The 17,942-nt window shown below is 37.5% G+C and overlaps 2 protein-coding genes across 5 annotated transcripts; one reads left to right on the top strand and one right to left on the bottom strand.

Annotated features, from left to right (window-relative positions):
- The first annotated feature begins 2,093 nt into the window (after window positions 1-2,093).
- LOC141836210 (mitogen-activated protein kinase kinase 5-like) lies at window positions 2,094-4,022 on the top strand. The gene has a single exon (XM_074723646.1). It carries the CDS (start codon window positions 2,094-2,096, stop codon window positions 3,135-3,137), a length of 1,044 nt encoding a protein of 347 aa, XP_074579747.1. The 3' UTR covers window positions 3,138-4,022.
- Window positions 4,023-4,784: 762 nt separating this feature from the next.
- On the bottom strand, window positions 4,785-17,273 carry LOC141835751 (putative lipase ROG1). Of its 4 annotated transcripts, XM_074723128.1 has the most exons (11): window positions 16,762-17,273; window positions 16,599-16,666; window positions 9,197-9,267; window positions 8,759-9,010; window positions 8,457-8,620; window positions 8,321-8,376; window positions 8,177-8,229; window positions 7,958-8,072; window positions 6,054-6,151; window positions 5,471-5,517; window positions 5,330-5,386 (listed from the first exon to the last, which is right to left on the bottom strand). In XM_074723128.1, the coding sequence occupies exons 1-10, from the start codon at window positions 17,076-17,078 to the stop codon at window positions 5,503-5,505; spliced, it is 1,209 nt and encodes a 402-aa protein (XP_074579229.1). In that variant the 5' UTR covers window positions 17,079-17,273; the 3' UTR covers window positions 5,330-5,386; window positions 5,471-5,502. The 4 variants fall into 4 exon arrangements, 3 of the variants coding, with proteins under 3 accessions (XP_074579228.1, XP_074579227.1, XP_074579229.1); XM_074723127.1 differs by having other exon boundaries at window positions 4,785-5,517; XM_074723126.1 differs by lacking the exon at window positions 5,471-5,517 and having other exon boundaries at window positions 4,785-5,386; window positions 16,762-17,272.
- Window positions 17,274-17,942: the final 669 nt, after the last annotated feature.

Here is a 17,942-nt window from a genome sequence, read left to right as displayed (position 1 = left end):
GAATAATATTCTACTTCAGTAACAATCGATTAATCGGTTTAATCAATTGACTAATGGTGTTACTATAACAAATAGAAAGTTAGAAAATAGATTGTTCAACTCGATTAATCAATCAACTGTTAGGGATTAGCAGTCGACTGATGTTACTGTTCAAATGAACAAAGAGTTTAGAACTCGACTACATAATTCAACTGATGGTAATGGAAAATCAACTAATGCTAAGGTGGATGGAGTCGTTGAGCTGACAGGTCAAAACAATCGTCAAAACTGTAGGGGATCAATTGACTGTTGGAAGAAGGTAGTCAATTGATAAACGAAAATCAACCTAACAACAATCTTATAAAATGAGTTTCGAGGAAGATTGAAGGTGCATGTTCTTGAGGGTTTGGGAACTAAATGACTGCATTTTCATATCATCAAGAGATTATCCAAAGTAACAAGAAAGTATCCAAAGTAAATTCTTGTAAAATAGTTTATTTTCATTATATTTATTTTTGTATATTTGTATTCGTATTGTATTGTTTATAAGAACAAAAATTGTAAGAGACTCTTCCGCCTTCAAAAGATATCCGAGAAGGAGAAGAGATTAATTGTGGTAGAATGCTAGGACTAGGCCTTGAATGTAGCAGTCTTGTGAGGCTGTGAACCAAGAAAATCTTAGTGTTATACTTATGTTGTCGATTTGGCTTTAAATTTTCCATTGCACAACCTAACAATCCTAAAAAAGTTATTTACCCCTCCTTTAGTTCACACTGGTCCTAACAACGTTCAATAAAACATTATCAGGAAAGGGCATACCTTATAATAGAAACTTGTAATGATGAAGAGGAATCATTGATCATATCCTATTGTATATTGATACGTCCAAAATCCATCTACTCATTGGGCGTCGGTGACGAAGCTTTCTCCAATGACATGGATAGACCTGTCACAGTGTGAGGCGAACTGAGTAACCTCCATAGTCGACAATAATGCTCCTGCATAAATCAACACAGATCAAAGGGTGTCAAAGTTATTTGATAAAATCCCTCTGATAGTTAAGTTACTATATGTCGTTAGAGAGAATAAAGAAGAAAATGCATAGAAATCTCTCAATCCAAAGTCCGCTAAGGATTTGCTCACCTCAATATTCATACAAGAAATACCTATATAGATCGTGTCTGTCATCTCTTAGAAATCTAGAACTATCCCTTCATTATAGTGTCCAATCTTAGCACAATTATCATTTGCTTGGACATTGCAAGCTAGGGATCAGGATTATGGTCATGCTAGCTTGACCACTGTTGGTGTAACAGTTCGACTTAGGTAGACAAGTTCGAGCTGACTTAGAGTCCGAATGTCAAGTCATACAAGGAACTCAGACAGTCAAGTCACCTGAGTTAATGAGTCGAGGTGCTTAGAATATTGAATACTCCGGGTGCACGAGCTGTCAAGCACCTTGCATATGTGCTAATGCGGTTAGGGACCGCACACGCTTAATTGAGGTTGCCGACCTGGAAGGAACGATGGACTAGATAAAGAAAAATGAAGTTGCCAATATACACTTAGACAGACGGCAAAGAAGAAACCAAGATAGAACATAGATATCCCACCTGCTCACTGATGTCGAAACGAGTGGTACATGTTGATACAACTACTGGCATGAACTATTCTGAAAGTCTGCTGAAAATGATAGAAACCGATTAGAAAACTAAGTTTAATGAATTCAGAAGAACAGGAATGGGAGCACTAAGTTTAAGTGAAGATGAAAACAATACTACACGATTAAGATGAAGATAATTGAGAATGTGTTTTTTTTTTTTTTACTTTTTAAAGTTTTCAAGTGATCGACTGACCGAGCACCAATTGGACAAAAGGTTAATCTCTTCCAGACTCTTCTGGAATTTGCTTTTATTTTTTTACCTAATTATAGTTATATATTGCTAATAATTTATTATTAATAAAAATAATAATATGGATTTGCCAATCATTTAAATTCCTCTATTTTTCTCTCTCTATCTCTAGATGACTTCTTCTATTATTTGAAGCCGCTTCCTCTTCTGTTTCCTTTTCTCATCTGCGTTCTTTCTTTCTTTCTTGCTCCTTACTCTACCATGAGGCCCGGTCCAGCCCCCTTCCGGCCGGCTCAACCCGGCAACGTGAACCGGCCTCGCCGCCGGCCAGACCTAACGCTGCCCCTCCCGCAGCGCGACTCCTTCCTAGCGGTTCCCCTTCCCCTACCGCCCCCCTCCGCCCCCTCCACCGTCGGAGCCTCTTCCGCCGCCACCTCCCTCGCCCCTCCCTGCTCCTCGTCCTCCCAGCCGCCTAGCTTCTCCGACCTCGAGCGCCTCCGCCGGATCGGCAGCGGCAGCGGCGGCACCGTTTGGATGGTCCGGCACCGCCCCACCGGCCGCGACTACGCCCTCAAGGTCATCTATGGCAACCACGAGGAGGCGGTACGACGCCAGATCCTGCAAGAGATCAAGATCCTCCGAACTGCTGACAACCCCTTCGTGGTCCGGTGCCTCGCCATGTATGACCACGGCGGCGAGATCCAGATCCTGCTCGAGTTCATGGACGGCGGCTCTCTGGAGGGCTGCCGCATCGCCTCCGAGCCCTTCCTGGCCGAAGTCGCGCGCCAGGTTCTCGCGGGCCTCGCCTACCTCCACCGGAGGAGGATCGTCCACCGCGACATCAAGCCCTCCAATCTTCTCATCGACTCCGGCCGCCGCGTCAAGATCGCCGACTTCGGCGTCAGCCGCATCCTGGCGCAGACCATGGACCCCTGCAACTCCTCCGTCGGCACCATCGCCTATATGAGCCCCGAGAGGATCAACACCGATCTCAACCACGGCGTTTACGACGGCTACGCCGGCGACATCTGGAGCTTCGGCCTCAGCATCCTCGAGTTCTACCTCGGCCGCTTCCCCTTCGGCGAGAACCTCGGGCGGCAGGGCGACTGGGCCTCTCTCATGTGCGCCATCTGCTACGCTGATCCTCCACAGGCGCCGCCCACCGCCTCGCCCGACTTCCGAGACTTCATCTCCCGCTGCCTCCAGAAGGATCCTGCGCAGCGCCTCAAGGCCATCCAACTCCTCCAGCACCCTTTCATCACAAACAACCAGCCTTCCTCCTTGACCTCATCCGCCCACCCATGATCCAATCTGACCGGGGCCGGCGGGGACACATCAAACCCCAAGACGCAGCGACGGGAGGTCTCCGCCGGTGGGCAAAGAACATAGACGCCATTTTTACCCGACCCGACCTTCCTTGCTAGCTGTTCTATCGCACCAAACACAGCCGATAGAAGAGGAAAGGTGCCATTTTTATCCTGTTTTAAGCTAGCATTTTGTTTCCTCTTTCTTTTAATTTCTTTGATCTCGAGTTCCTAAGCAATGGATTTTCTACCAAAAATAATTCCACTCGATCTCTGTTTACATCACCATGGCCTGCCTTTTCGTTCTTGTACTGAAACATTCATCGCGTGTGCTTTCCTTTTCTTCTTTCCTTGGATTTGGTCGGTTGGGTTTGCGATAGATTTACTCGGAATCAAGAGAGAAGCGTATGTGCATTTGAAAGAAGGTGGGGGAGAGTGTGGATGGATGATGATACTAAAAAGGCAGCTCTGGTCATGTGATGGAGTCTCATATTTGTAGCGTTGTGCTGCAACAGAGCTCATGGCTCCTGCCATGCATGATGCCTCACAAGGATGGTGATCTGAGAACAAATTGGTACAATTGCATGCTTCACAGGGATGCATGGCTGTATTCCTGAGGAGGGAAAGAAAGATAAAGATGTTTAGCGTGTTGTGTGGCATGCTTCACGATACGAAAGAAGATGCAAAAGGCGCCATATTCGTACTGTCGACGGAGGGTGGTGGTGTATGGCTGACAATGGTGGTGGTGGTGGTGGTGATCGATGAGGATGAATCATGAATGATGGGGTGAGAGAGATTGTAGAAACAGTGATAAGACGATGCATGCTCTGCCAGTTTGCCTCTTGTTTTGGGGAGTTGATTTATCGGACAAGAGCTGCGTGCAACAGTCTGGCCACCAACAGTTTCTGCTACTGTTGTTCTTGGATGTTTGACAAGGCCAGAATCATGGGATGGGTGGCCAGAATCATGGGATGTGTGCCTCTGCTGGGTCTGTTATTGGTAAATGCCATACTGAGTGAGTTGAAAAGACAAACCTTCTTTGGCCTTTTAAGGTGCTGCTGGTATTTAAATACGAAAGCTCTTTCATGCCCACTCATCAGATGAAGAAAATGGGAAGAGATCCTCCATGCTTGTAAAAGAATATCAACCTTGCAAAAGAGAAAAATAAAGTTCTAATAATTTATAGGATCAATAAGATAAAACAACTCAGGTTATGTGGATTTTATTTCGTCATTAACTTCTATGCCAAGTTATATATCTATTCATTTACTTTTTAAATTTATCTTATTAAATAAAATACTTTTATCTCTATTTCTCATGTTTCAGTTAGACGTGCAACTAACTACACTATATGTTCACGTAAAATAACGATCTGCGTCTTATTTCACTGTCTAGCAAAGATCTACTTGGAATTCTGAAGGCAAATTACAAGTTCTTATTTGCTCAATTGACTAATTTTATTTTTACAAAAAAAAAACTAATTTTAAATCGACTTTATTCAAAGCAGAAATGGGGGAAATTGCCTTCTCCATATACTATTTAATTAAGAAGTTCAAGACAAACACCCAACACTAGATATTCTATGATGATTCTTGATGAATCTCTGAGAAATAAATGATTTCTACTACAAACAAATGCACCATTGAGAAGCCAGGATTCAAAATAGTTTTTAGCACATCATTCCAGAATAACATCATGATAACAATAACACCAAAAAACACAACAAATTTGGAAATAAGCATCAACGAGTACAGACACCTATTTTCTTTCCCAATGGTAAATATGGTGACGAACATTTCAATTTTCATCTAAATTTTAGATTTGGCATAGTCACCACCTTGCCTTGATGAATTTACATGCTTTCAAGGACGTAATATCCAAAAGGAACTTAATGTACAAGTATTTATCATTAATCGACAAATTTTGAGGAAGAAAAAAGATAGGAAGGATTAAACAGGGCTTTTATCGATTGCAGCACTGTGTTGCAATCATACAAAAGGTCAACTTCTAAATGCACCACCACACGAGTATGTTTTGACAAAAGGACGCTATATAAGCCATACAATAGAATGGAACTACATATGAACAAAGTGGAACGAATGTACAAAATTGGCTGTGCTTCAATGTGGTAATGATCACCAATTTCTAAAAGAAAAAAAAACATCAAAATTGAAGGGGTTAGACGAGGAAATTGTCTATCATATGGAAGATCACATCTGCACCATCAGAATTTAACCAGTAGCTCTTCACCTGCATCTTAGAATATACAGAATATCAACTATACGGACAAGAACACAAAGTCGCAATATTGGAAATGATGCAATTAATACATACAGTATTAATAAAACACAAGGAAAATTTTCACTCTACACTTGCGTAACCTGAATTGATGATAAGGACACAAATTAATAAACAAAGTTCAGTTTAGCAAACATTACAATAAAAGCGTCTCTTCAAGGGAAAGAAAGGATGAATTAAGCAGAACAGAGAAACAGAGATTATCACTATAGAAGTGTAGCAAGCTCCTATAGGTGATAAAGCATGAAAGCAGTTGGAGTTATTTTTAGATAGAAATCCACAAGTAACAAGGACAAGATACCAGAATTATGAAGTGACAGCAACCTAAGAATAGTATTCCTGACATTTCTTTTGTCATTTATATACTTGAAATCAGAATTCAGAGTGATGCAATGGCATATATCCTGAAAATCCTAAGGTTTCAAACTTGCGAAAAAAACCATGAATTGATGATCTACTGAGGCTGCCCAAATTGCAGAATAAACAAAGTGAAGTCGAGTTTCTAGTGTCAAGATATTAATATAGTGGAAGCGTCAAGACACACTCTTGATTCAGGAAATTATTTTTAATCAGATATTGTTAGTAAAGCGAATGGCAAACAAAGTAGTAAAATCCATGCCTGGATCGTATTGTGTGCAACATATCTTTGTCTGCTTTTCTGAAAGCTAACATCAACACGCTCCCAGGGTACTTGTGCAAGCCCTCTAATCATCTCCTCTGCAGCAACACACAAATCTAGGCATTGACTTTCAATACACGGGAATAAAAAACAATAATTTTTTTTATGGAATAGAATCATATTTTGGTCAAAACATGATTCAATGCCATAGAGATTCATCAACTTTCATGTTCATACGTAAGCATTACTTCACTTTCTTAATGATACCCCCATAATTTACACCTATTTTTGTACTAAGATTGCGTAAAATTATATTTCAGTCCTTTCAATAAAACATATTACAAGCAATCACATTCAGTATCCAAAATTGTGTGCAAGTTGTAGGGATATCTTTAATGAGTATCAATAAAACATTAGGTGGTAGGTGGGAGCTAGGTTGTCAGAATCATTAAAATAAAATTAAAATAGAGAAGATAAATAAATTAAATTAAGAATGACTAATATTAAACAATTGTATCAGTAATCAATCAAAACAAAACAAGTTTACAATCAAAAACACACCAGTCATAATTGATAAGTAAGCACTAAACACGTAAAGACAATAAAATAATTCATATTTCACATCACAACTAAGAAAACAAAACTAAATGCAACAATTTGTAACCACAAATCCAAATTGCAAGAAAATGCATAACGAGTTTATAATTAGTATCCTGCTAATTTAGAAAATGTATATTTGTTAATCTGTATGTAGAGGCGTTAACATTACTAGTGATGACACTACAGGAATCGTGAAGTTGATAGCATATCTTCAACATTTTTAAACTAAGAATTTGGGTAATGTGAAGCATTTTCTTAGCAAAAAGATTGCCATGAGACATTTATATCTCACAATGAAATTATGTGGTTAATATGCTTTAAGAATCTCATACACTAGATTCTATACATGACATTCTCATGAATCTAAATGTCGTACCAATGCAAGGATAAGAGTCATTATCTAATCTAGGTAGTACTAGAAATTACTTAGTAAATTGAACTATTTTATTATTATACTTGACATCTCATTTATGGCGAGTGCAATCAACCAATTTCTTGAGTCTCCATATCAAGATCATTGAGAGACAACTATAACCATTGCTGGATATTTTAAGAATACCCTAGGCAAGGGTCATCTATATCGCTATTGAGGTCATCTTTAGATCATAGGATATGCTAATAATATAGATTAGGCAAGTTTTCCTAAACATAGCTGGTCCACATCAAAAAAATTTCCTTTTAGGATTGAATATGATCACTTGGAAAAGAAAAAAGGTAAACTGTGGTGGTCAGATTAACTGCAGAAAAAAACATAGAGTAAAACCTCTTGCCACATATGAACTTATCCAGTATGACTGAGCTGGGGATTTTTCCAACTAAAGCAATAAAGCAAGACTGATAATCAAGTTGTCATATATATTCTTTTTCATCTAATCTTTCATGAGAGGATCAAAACATAGAGATGGATTGTCACGATGTTAAAGAAAAGATGCAACCAGAAGAGATTATTACATTATTTGATAATTTCATTGAACTAGTAGAGTTGTTAACTTCGAAACATGAGCAAATCTTCCAACAGCAGTGCTCATGTCAGTTTCAAGGTTAAGTTGATGAGAATCTACATAAATATAACAATGTTTTTGAAATGGATATTTTAATATGATAGTTAGAAGCCAACTTGATGCGAGAAAATTATAACTATAGATAACCTAAAACATGTATAACAATCAAAATGGCATGGGAAACATAGATGAACTTAATCTCCATATATACTAAGCTTAAGGGTATATAAGAAAGAATGCATACAACTGGTAATAACAAATTTTAGACAAAAGGATCAAATATAGGCCTTCCCCTTTCATTACCTTCTAGCTCATCTTTTGGAGCCTCAATAGGCATCTCATTATGAGTATTTATTTTATCTCCTTTGTCCACATAAACAATGTGAGGATAGTTCTTGTCCGCTACAAGAAGATGATGCTGAAAGGAGCAGATGAAATAGAATACCATCAAGTACAAAGAGAAATGTCAAGATTGATTTAAAGAATATCATTCAAAAGTAATTAAAAGATTAAAGGTATTACTTTTGGTAATTCACGTTGATGCCGAATTGATGATGTTCTCCATCCTACCATATCTTTTTAAAAGGTTAAGCATTGATACACTGGCGAACTATGTATAAAGGTGGGAAAAAGAATGGGTAAAACTGATGGTGACTAATAGGATACGATCAAAATTTGCATTGGCATAAGCAACTCGTCGTTTAAAACAGCGCAAAGCTGACCTGATAAGAAAAAAGAACTCAATACCACAAATTTGAAACTTGTACCTTTAGAACATAGAGACAAAATGAAGAAGTCAAACCGGAATTTTATATCATCACAATCATCAACCATGCGTAGGAGAAGTGGCAGCTTTCCATCATCTTTATCTGTTAGGAATAGATGTTTCCCAGTCCTCCCAACTATGAAATGTGCAGTTTCAGATGCCCTTTGTTCAAGAAATGGAAGCCCACATAGAAAAGGAAGCTGGAATGCGGAATTAACAGCGATGTAAATATGAACACACAAAATACAAAACACAGAGTAACTGGAGGAGAATGTTAACTGATATGTAGAAGGCGATGCCCAATAATACAATTTACTATAAGCAAGAAGATAACCTACTTGTTTATGCCCTCTCGAACCTAAATGTGGCGAGGCAAATGTTATAAAGTTCATAGGTTCCAACCCTGCTATTCTTCCTAGCATGCAGATGTCTTTGACTTTACTTTCTTCAGTAGTTCCACGAGAACATTCCGCACTGGTTACAGGTTCATAAAGCCTTCCTATAGCATATCTAGCTACCAAGCCACCCAAAGAGTGAGCAACAAATGAAATCTTGCGAACACCCCCTCTTTGCTTAACAACTGTTTTAACCTACAATCAAAAAACAAGGATCACATATTTCATATAGGAAATTGACAAGTTGTACAATTCACAGTTTGCCTGGTAGGTCATGGGAAAATCATCACATGAAATATGCAGATGGAAGTGAACCAAGAATAACACTAGTTTTCACAAGTGAAGAGGGAATCCGAAAATAACTGTTAGATAAATAATTACCTCTTCAGCTAGCCTATCACCCATCAAATCAACCCCATCAAATGTTAGTCTAGAAGAATTGCATCCACTGCCTGGATGAAAGACAAAAGGCAAATCAATTACTCTCATTAAGATATAGAAATGCTGATAAGAAATGGCAAAGCTAAGACATCAGTTTTTGAACAGCATGTTTATTTTGATAGATCCAAATCAAAACACATGACGAGCATACATTTGCATTTGCTTATGTTTAAGTAACATATCGCCACCACCATTGATCTCCTTTTAGTTAATAGTACCTGAATGCAAACAATTGCATTTGCAATACCACCATTGATCCTCATGATTGCTAATTATGTATTTTCTAGTTCATACTTCACATTCTAGATATACAGTAGTTGGGTGTTTAATGTTGCAGGATTTTGGTTTTGCTAACTGTAAAGGCTATAGCTAACTTCAAATTGTTTTAATGAAAAAAAATTCATATTCCATAGCTGAAATCTTAGTGATGCTCCTAATAAGGTTCGCTCAACATTAATCTAGCATGCCTCTGATTTCGACAGGATTCAAAGCATCTGAGACTAAGCCTATCTGTAAAGGAGATTAGATCTGGATCAAAGATAGATTGTGCAATAGTTGATCAAATCCTCACTCCTTTAAGTTAGCCTACCCCCAAAAAGAAAAAAAAGAATGAATCAAAAAATGGGCTAGTTAGGGGTGAAAAAATATCTTATCAGTAGAATGTATGAGGGTCGACATGAAGGAGATCAATGTTGGCCCATTAGAAGGTGATATGTTGTCTTGTTGGATTCTAGGGGTTTGGCAGATAAAATTATGGAAGAAGCTAAGGAATCAAGATAGTTTTGCCATGTTATAGACTTTTGGGATTGGGTGGATCAAGTCATGTAGCACCAAAATGAACCCTCAAATCACAGAAAATTGGGATGAATTCAATGAAGCACAAGGATTATTTGAAACCAGAATGTTTAATACAAAGAGAACTTTTATAGACCCAATATCAACTAAACTAGAAAAGAAATACTATCAAGTGGGAAACATAATAATCTTAATAGCTTCTACCAAATCATAAGATACTCAATAAACTACTACCAATTTTAAAGAATTCCTATGAAATAAAAAGCTATCAATCCTTCAGCATCTAAAATAGGATAATAACAAAATTAACTACAAATTCAAAATTAAAATTTAATCATTGTTCATATCATTGTTGCCCACCTAATAGAATTTGACACCTTCTACATCTTTCTTGGGTTACTTTTCCAAGAGAAGGAAGAACAATTGTTTCACCAATTCAATGATGTTTCTTCATTATTTTTCCTTTTTGGACATTTATTCCAATAAGCAAGAAATCAATTCACTTTGCTACTCATTTTGTGCTTTAACTTTGTGTCCTTCCTTTTAGATCATCTTTTCCAACAAACAAAAGAATGTCTCAATCACAAGATGGGAAAGTGACAATGGTAAAGAGCAAATTTGGAAAAGTACAACCTTTAACAAATGGAGACTAAATTTCTCCTAACAAATTAGCATATCTTGCAATTTGAAAATTAAACTAGTATTGAAAAATTACATAAGCAATCAAAATATATTTTTCTCACAATGTCATTAAATAAATCAAGCATGAAGGTTTCTAAACTAGATCACATGTGACAATTCAAATTTATGGATTCAAGCAAATAATTTATCGTATCATTAGGTACGTTATAATAAACATTCCTCAATATAATTTTGTTCCTACACAGATATATCTCTCATATGCAACATGGAGCACTTAGTATAGTAGATATGAGCAAATAAGGAAACTAACGCAAAAAGATGACAAAATTTGAAGTAGTAACTATAAAAGAAAAAATACAAGTGAAAGTATTAGTCAATATGTCAATTTTTAAGTTGATATCTTGCATTCATAGTTTATCATGTTCATGTCATTTAGTTTTCCTTTTCTCTTCTTTGAATATGATGAATGAGTTATAATTGTGAGTTTAAATTCTCATCATCATCACGCTGATTGTTGTCTTAAGACTTAAGTCAACAAAAGGTTCTTCTAATATGGCATCATCAAGGGATTCATCTAAGTTGTCATTAGGGGCTCTTCTAAAATATTATTTGAAAACTTTCTTAAGATCAAGTTATTCAGAGGCTTTCAGCTCAGCTCTTTCATTTCAAATAAAAGTTCTTTAATTGTAGGTATACTAGAAGTTTTGGATGTTGTCTTCAAATTTCGACTAATTAAGGAAAAATACTGTGTTTACATACTTATTAGGCATCTTTTAAAATACAGCGGGACATATTTTTTTCAGCAATTTTTTTTTCATTTCATGACGTGATAAGTTCTTGTGTGAATTGGTATCCAATGGTCTTTGACATATCACTAATATTTCCTAGCAAATTCACTAAGTATTGATTTGACATTATACCCATTCAATGGAGGTCATCTTATAAAAGTCAAAATACTATCTATTTCCGTTAACCAATCAAGAAATGCATCAAGATATATTTCCCATCAAAAACAAGGTCTTTATCCAGATATGTTTAGGCTTATAGTGATTATTATTTTCAGAAATGTTAGTTGAGCTTGGGATAATGACATTGTGAATTATGTATATGATTTTCCTAGATTTAAATGCATGAAGAAAACATCCAGTAAACTTATTAGAATTATTCGTTCTGGTTTTTATAAATCTAAGCTTATCTTCCATAGGGTAGTGGTATTTATGTATCTCATCTCTCAAGTATTTGGTGGTAGTTATGGCATTTCTTCTCATCATGTCGATTTTAAAATATTGTGGGTCATGATGCTTATAAAGTAAAGTAAAGCAATGCAATGAATATAATGTGGGAAAATAGGATGGATGATAAATAAATTAAAATACAAGTAAAAAATGATGCCAACGGTGTAATTATTTTCTTTGATGGATGACAATCAAACAAATAAAAAATTAATAAACATAGTGATATTGTTATTTTTTGCAATGAATGATGATTTTAAAAAATTGTGAGAAAAATCCACTGATATAAGGATTTATATTTAGACAATTTTTAGAGATGAAATGCATTTATACCAAAATGATGCAAACCAGTTAAAAGTTAAAGTTGTAATGTGATTCATGTCGTGCTCATCAGGGGTTAAAGTTGTCATGTGATTCATGTCATGTCAAGCTCATATGATGAGATGGGTTGCACTTGATATCTTTCCCTCTAGCAATGAGGAAACCTTCTTCCATAGGTGTTGTAGTGATTCCCAACCATGTATTAGATTCCACAAAAATGAAGAGACCCTTAACTTTCCTCCACCTTTCTTAAGAATCCAACAATATTTTTTTTTCTTTTGTATTTTCATTAACTGGCTTGTTACTATTTTTTTTCATTATTTTCTTTCGCAGACAACTTTTCACACCTTTTTTTAATCATGGATGAAGCCTCATCATGAAAGCAGCCTTGTTTGGCTTCTTGCAACCGAAGACACAAAGATGGGAGTTGATAGCTTTGATTGCAACAAAGAGGGGCTCCAACTCTTGTGACCGATAAATATCATGTCGAAGAGGTCACTGAAGGGCTGCTTGAGATGGAGTTTGAGAAGGCAAAAGATGAGGGGAGTGATGCAATGCCATCATCGGATCAGTGGTTGGTGCTGTCAAAAAAAGCATAGGTAAGAACTCGTTGTCTACTGTTGACCGTATAAGAAGTTTAAAGGCAAGGTTGATAGCAGTGAAGGGTGTAGGTTCTACCAACATTGGGGAAGAGGAGCATAGCTCTCTATGCACCAAGGCAAGATCTTGAGAGGTAGGGCATGATATGTGGGCGTTCAATGGCAACAAGTGTAGTCACCAGTGTAGTGCAGTAGGCGAGGAAGTTGGTGTCACAAGAGTTGCAGCCTCAAGCGCTAGTAGGCACCAATGGATGGACGCAACCACCCGTGGGTGCAATTGCATGCAAGTGCGATGATAGAACACAAAGAGCAGATCTTGGTCATTGTCATCTTGAGCAGATCCTTCTTCATTGTCAACCTGCACTAAGGCAAGATCTTGAGAGGCAGGGCATGATATGTGAGTGCTCAACAGCAACAAGTTTAATCACCAGTGTAGTGCAGTAGGCAAGGAAGTTGGCGTCACAAGAGGTGTGTCCTCAAGTGCTAGTGGATGCCAATGGATGGATGCAATCATTTGTGGATGCAGTTGCATGCAAGTGTGGTGATAGAACACAAGGAGCGGATCCTTGTTCATTGTCAGCTTGCACATAGCTTCCAGGCACAACTGTGAAATAGATATTTTGTTTTTGGCAGAAAATCAAAAGAGCGTCCTTTTTATCTATATCGTTAAAAGGGTGTCCCTCTTTCAAAATTTATCAAAAGCAGCACCCTACCCATAATTTAATTCTAAAATACCCTTATTCACTCCACCTTGCAGCTGCTTAGAGCTGCTTTAACCAAAAACTATTCTATGGCAACTCCACATGTTTGATATATATGTTCAACTTGAGGGGGAGTGTTGTGAAGCAGGGTAGATAAGTCTTTTTCTTCTTATGGATTAAGTAAAGCAATGCAATGAATATAATGTGGGAAAATAGGATGGATGATAAATAAATTAAAATACAAGTAAAAAATGATGCCAACGGTGTAATTATTTTCTTTGATGGATGACAATCAAACAAATAAAAAATTAATAAACATAGTGATATTGTTATTTTTTGCAATGAATGATGATTTTAAAAAATTGTGAGAAAAATCCACTGATATAAGGATTTATATTTAGACAATTTTTAGAGAGGAAATGCATTTATACCAAAATGATGCAAACCAGTTAAAAGTTAAAGTTGTAATGTGATTCATGTCGTGCTCATCAGGGGTTAAAGTTGTCATGTGATTCATGTCATGTCAAGCTCATATGATGAGATGGGTTGCACTTGATATCTTTCCCTCTAGCAATGAGGAAACCTTCTTCCATAGGTGTTGTAGTGATTCCCAACCATGTATTAGATTCCACAAAAATGAAGAGACCCTTAACTTTCCTCCACCTTTCTTAAGAATCCAACAATATTTTTTTTCTTTTGTATTTTCATTAACTGGCTTGTTACTATTTTTTTTCATTATTTTCTTTCGCAGACAACTTTTCACACCTTTTTTTAATCATGGGTGAAGCCTCATCATGAAAGCAGCCTTGTTTGGCTTCTTGCAACCGAAGACACAAAGATGGGAGTTGATAGCTTTGATTGCAACAAAGAGGGGTTCCAACTCTTGTGACCGATAAATATCATGTCGAAGAGGTCACTGAAGGGCTGCTTGAGATGGAGTTTGAGAAGGCAAAAGATGAGGGGAGTGATGCAATGCCATCATCGGATCAGTGGTTGGTGCTGTCAAAAAAAGCATAGGTAAGAACTCGTTGTCTACTGTTGACCGTATAAGAAGTTTAAAGGCAAGGTTGATAGCAGTGAAGGGTGTAGGTTCTACCAACATTGGGGAAGAGGAGCATAGCTCTCTATGCACCAAGGCAAGATCTTGAGAGGTAGGGCATGATATGTGGGCGTTCAATGGCAACAAGTGTAGTCACCAGTGTAGTGCAGTAGGCGAGGAAGTTGGTGTCACAAGAGTTGCAGCCTCAAGCGCTAGTAGGCACCAATGGATGGACGCAACCACCCGTGGGTGCAATTGCATGCAAGTGCGATGATAGAACACAAAGAGCAGATCTTGGTCATTGTCATCTTGAGCAGATCCTTCTTCATTGTCAACCTGCACTAAGGCAAGATCTTGAGAGGCAGGGCATGATATGTGAGTGTTCAACAGCAACAAGTGTAATCACCAGTGTAGTGCAGTAGGCAAGGAAGTTGGCGTCACAAGAGGTGTGTCCTCAAGTGCTAGTGGATGCCAATGGATGGATGCAATCATTTGTGGATGCAGTTGCATGCAAGTGTGGTGATAGAACACAAGGAGCGGATCCTTGTTCATTGTCAGCTTGCACATAGCTTCCAGGCACAACTGTGAAATAGATATTTTGTTTTTGGCAGAAAATCAAAAGAGCGTCCTTTTTATCTATATCGTTAAAAGGGTGTCCCTCTTTCAAAATTTATCAAAAGCAGCATCCTACCCATAATTTAATTCTAAAATACCCTTATACACTCCACCTTGCAGCTGCTTAGAGCTGCTTTAACCAAAAACTATTCTAGGCAACTCCACCTTGGATCAGCTTTGTATGAAGGAGCTCCAAGGTGGTGTATTTTGTACAAAGCAACTTTAATGTAAAGTGTAGAGGGGTATTTTGGGCAAAAAAACATAGGTGGGCATTGTTTTGATAATTTTTAAAAGAGGTGCACCCTTTTGACGATATGGATAAAAAGATGCTCTTCTGATTTTTGCCCTTTTTTCTCTTGGTGGTTGTGAATGGATTTTCATGAAGGTAGTAGATGGGTGGATGCACAATAATGCATTGAAAATCCACAAACAGATGACAAATGGTCGAGAATTAAGCACTACAGTTGAAACTGAGCTCCAATACCAACTGATGCAACACCAAAAAATGAACCCTCAAATCACATAGTTATAAATTTGTCCTTCATAGGGCAAAATATTGCTCCATAGTTAAAAGTTCTAGAATCCATAGTTTGAACATCCTAGAGAGGAGAGAATCATAGTCATCATCCTCCCTGAATGATATACCATCCTTCTTGTTTCTTCCTTGGTTTATAATGGAATCTTCTACGCTGGTGGTATTTTCTGTAAGAAGTATAATTCATGGCATACTTCTTTAAAAAATGCTTAAGGCTCATGATCATGAAGTCATTGAAACATGGTGTTCTACTACTAGATCACAACATGTGATGTATTTTATGGTATTTGAGCATAAAAGTGATACTTGCACAAATGGAATAGGAGGATGATGGCTAGATAAGATACACAAGGAGTGAATGTCATGTGATCAACTAAGATGGTAACTTAAAAACTTCTCTACAATTTAATCTCAACTTACAGGCTTAGTAAATGCCTAACTATTCTTTTCTAGACTTAGATAAGTGTAAGCCATGCAGTACCAAAATTGAACTCAAGTCCAGAAAAAACTCAAGTCCACAAAAAAATAGGAAATAAACTAAAAGATCGTACAGGGCATGACAAAATCTGACACGGATGAAAAGTCATGAAAGAAAATAACAGAAACTACTTTCTAAATTCACATGTAGTTGTTTGCTTTTCCATTCAATTATTTCATCATTTTTACTTTTGATTTACCAAACACAAGTTAATGTATATATTTTTGATGATTAAACGACTTTTAACTCCACCGAGTGTTTCATGAATCAGCCTCTGCCTAATATTTCAAACTTCATATCAAATAAAACAAGGGATAGGAAGAATCAAACGATTAGCAAATCGGGAAGTCAATGGGAAAAAAAAAAGTTCAATAGCAAAACTCACGGTGGACTATAACTTTATCCGGAAGTTTTTTGACCAGCTGTTCAGCAGCAAACTTCCAGTCTTCGGCGCTGCAACCAATCGGAAGAAAGTGAAAATTTCTCCGCGGATGGGACTACAGAAAGATATCGAAAGAGGCAGGAATTGCAAGAAGGAGTCGAGTTACCTCCCGACCAAGCCATTAACCATCACAACTAGATGCTCGGGAAAACCCCCCTGCTGCGCGGCCGACTCGGCGTCCCATAGGTCCTCCCCGCCGCGGACTGACTCCGCCTCCATCTTTTTCCCCTTAGACACGGGATCCGTGAAGCAGGAAGTCATCCAGCGGAGGGAACCAGCCTTTTCACCGACGGTACCCGGCTCCCGCCTAGTGGATCGCCGCCGGAACCCTAATCTCTCGCCAAATCCGCCTCTGGGGCGACGGATCCGGGGCACCCCAAAGTCGAGCCTCGACGACCGGAGCATGGCGTCAGCGGTGAGCATCCGTGGCCGGCACGCGGGCTTCCGGCGATCAAGAGAGAGAGAGAGAGAGTTTATCTTTCCGTTGGCTCGCCGCAGTGATGCAATGGAGATATTTTTGTTAACTCCTCCGACATCCGTTCGTTTTTAACGGCCGTGAAGTCTGCTTTCTGGACGCGCATCACGCGCCTGGAGCCGACTTTGGATTGAGGCCGCGCCGCGTCTCCTTGAGGCGATGCTGGGCCAAAGCAAAAGAAGTCTCCGGGAAGTATGTTGAGACGACGACAACACTACTATTAAATCTTATCTCACCTTGACGTCGACGTGACTATATAAATTCAAATATATCTCCAATTACTTATATAATTAAATAAATTTTATTTTATTTTATTATTATTAATTAAATTTTATTTATTTTTTCTTTTTCATTTAATTTATATGTATTATAATTTTATATTATCTTAATTATAATATTTATTGATCATCTAGATATATATCTATATCATCTTAAACGTGTCTTTTATAATTTTTTATTAATAGGTATAATTTTAATTTTCTTTTTAATATTTTTATATATTATTTTATCCATATCCATTCTTATATGTCTGAAATATCCACTTTAACATTTTTATTTTTGTAATTCTTATATCTTATGTTCATGTGCTCGAGTCATAATCTAACATTCAGTTCCATACAATATAATAGGTCTAGTCATTTTTTGTGTAAAATTTTTCTTTAAATCTTAAAGGTATTTTACGTTCACAGAGGACATTTGATATTTTTCTCTATTTCAACTATCATATTTGTATTATATGTAAAAAAATCTTTCTCAATTCCCCTATTCTTTTATAAAAATGATCCTAAATATTTAAAACTTTCAATTATAAA

The sequence above is a fragment of the Curcuma longa genome, chromosome 10, assembly GCF_044706935.1.
Source record: "Curcuma longa cultivar G26 ecotype Majalengka, Jawa Barat chromosome 10, ITB_CL_G26_1.1, whole genome shotgun sequence".
NCBI lineage: Eukaryota > Viridiplantae > Streptophyta > Magnoliopsida > Zingiberales > Zingiberaceae > Curcuma > Curcuma longa.
The sequence above is the reverse complement of the archived record's forward strand: the minus strand, read 5'-3'. Positions and strand labels throughout refer to the sequence as shown.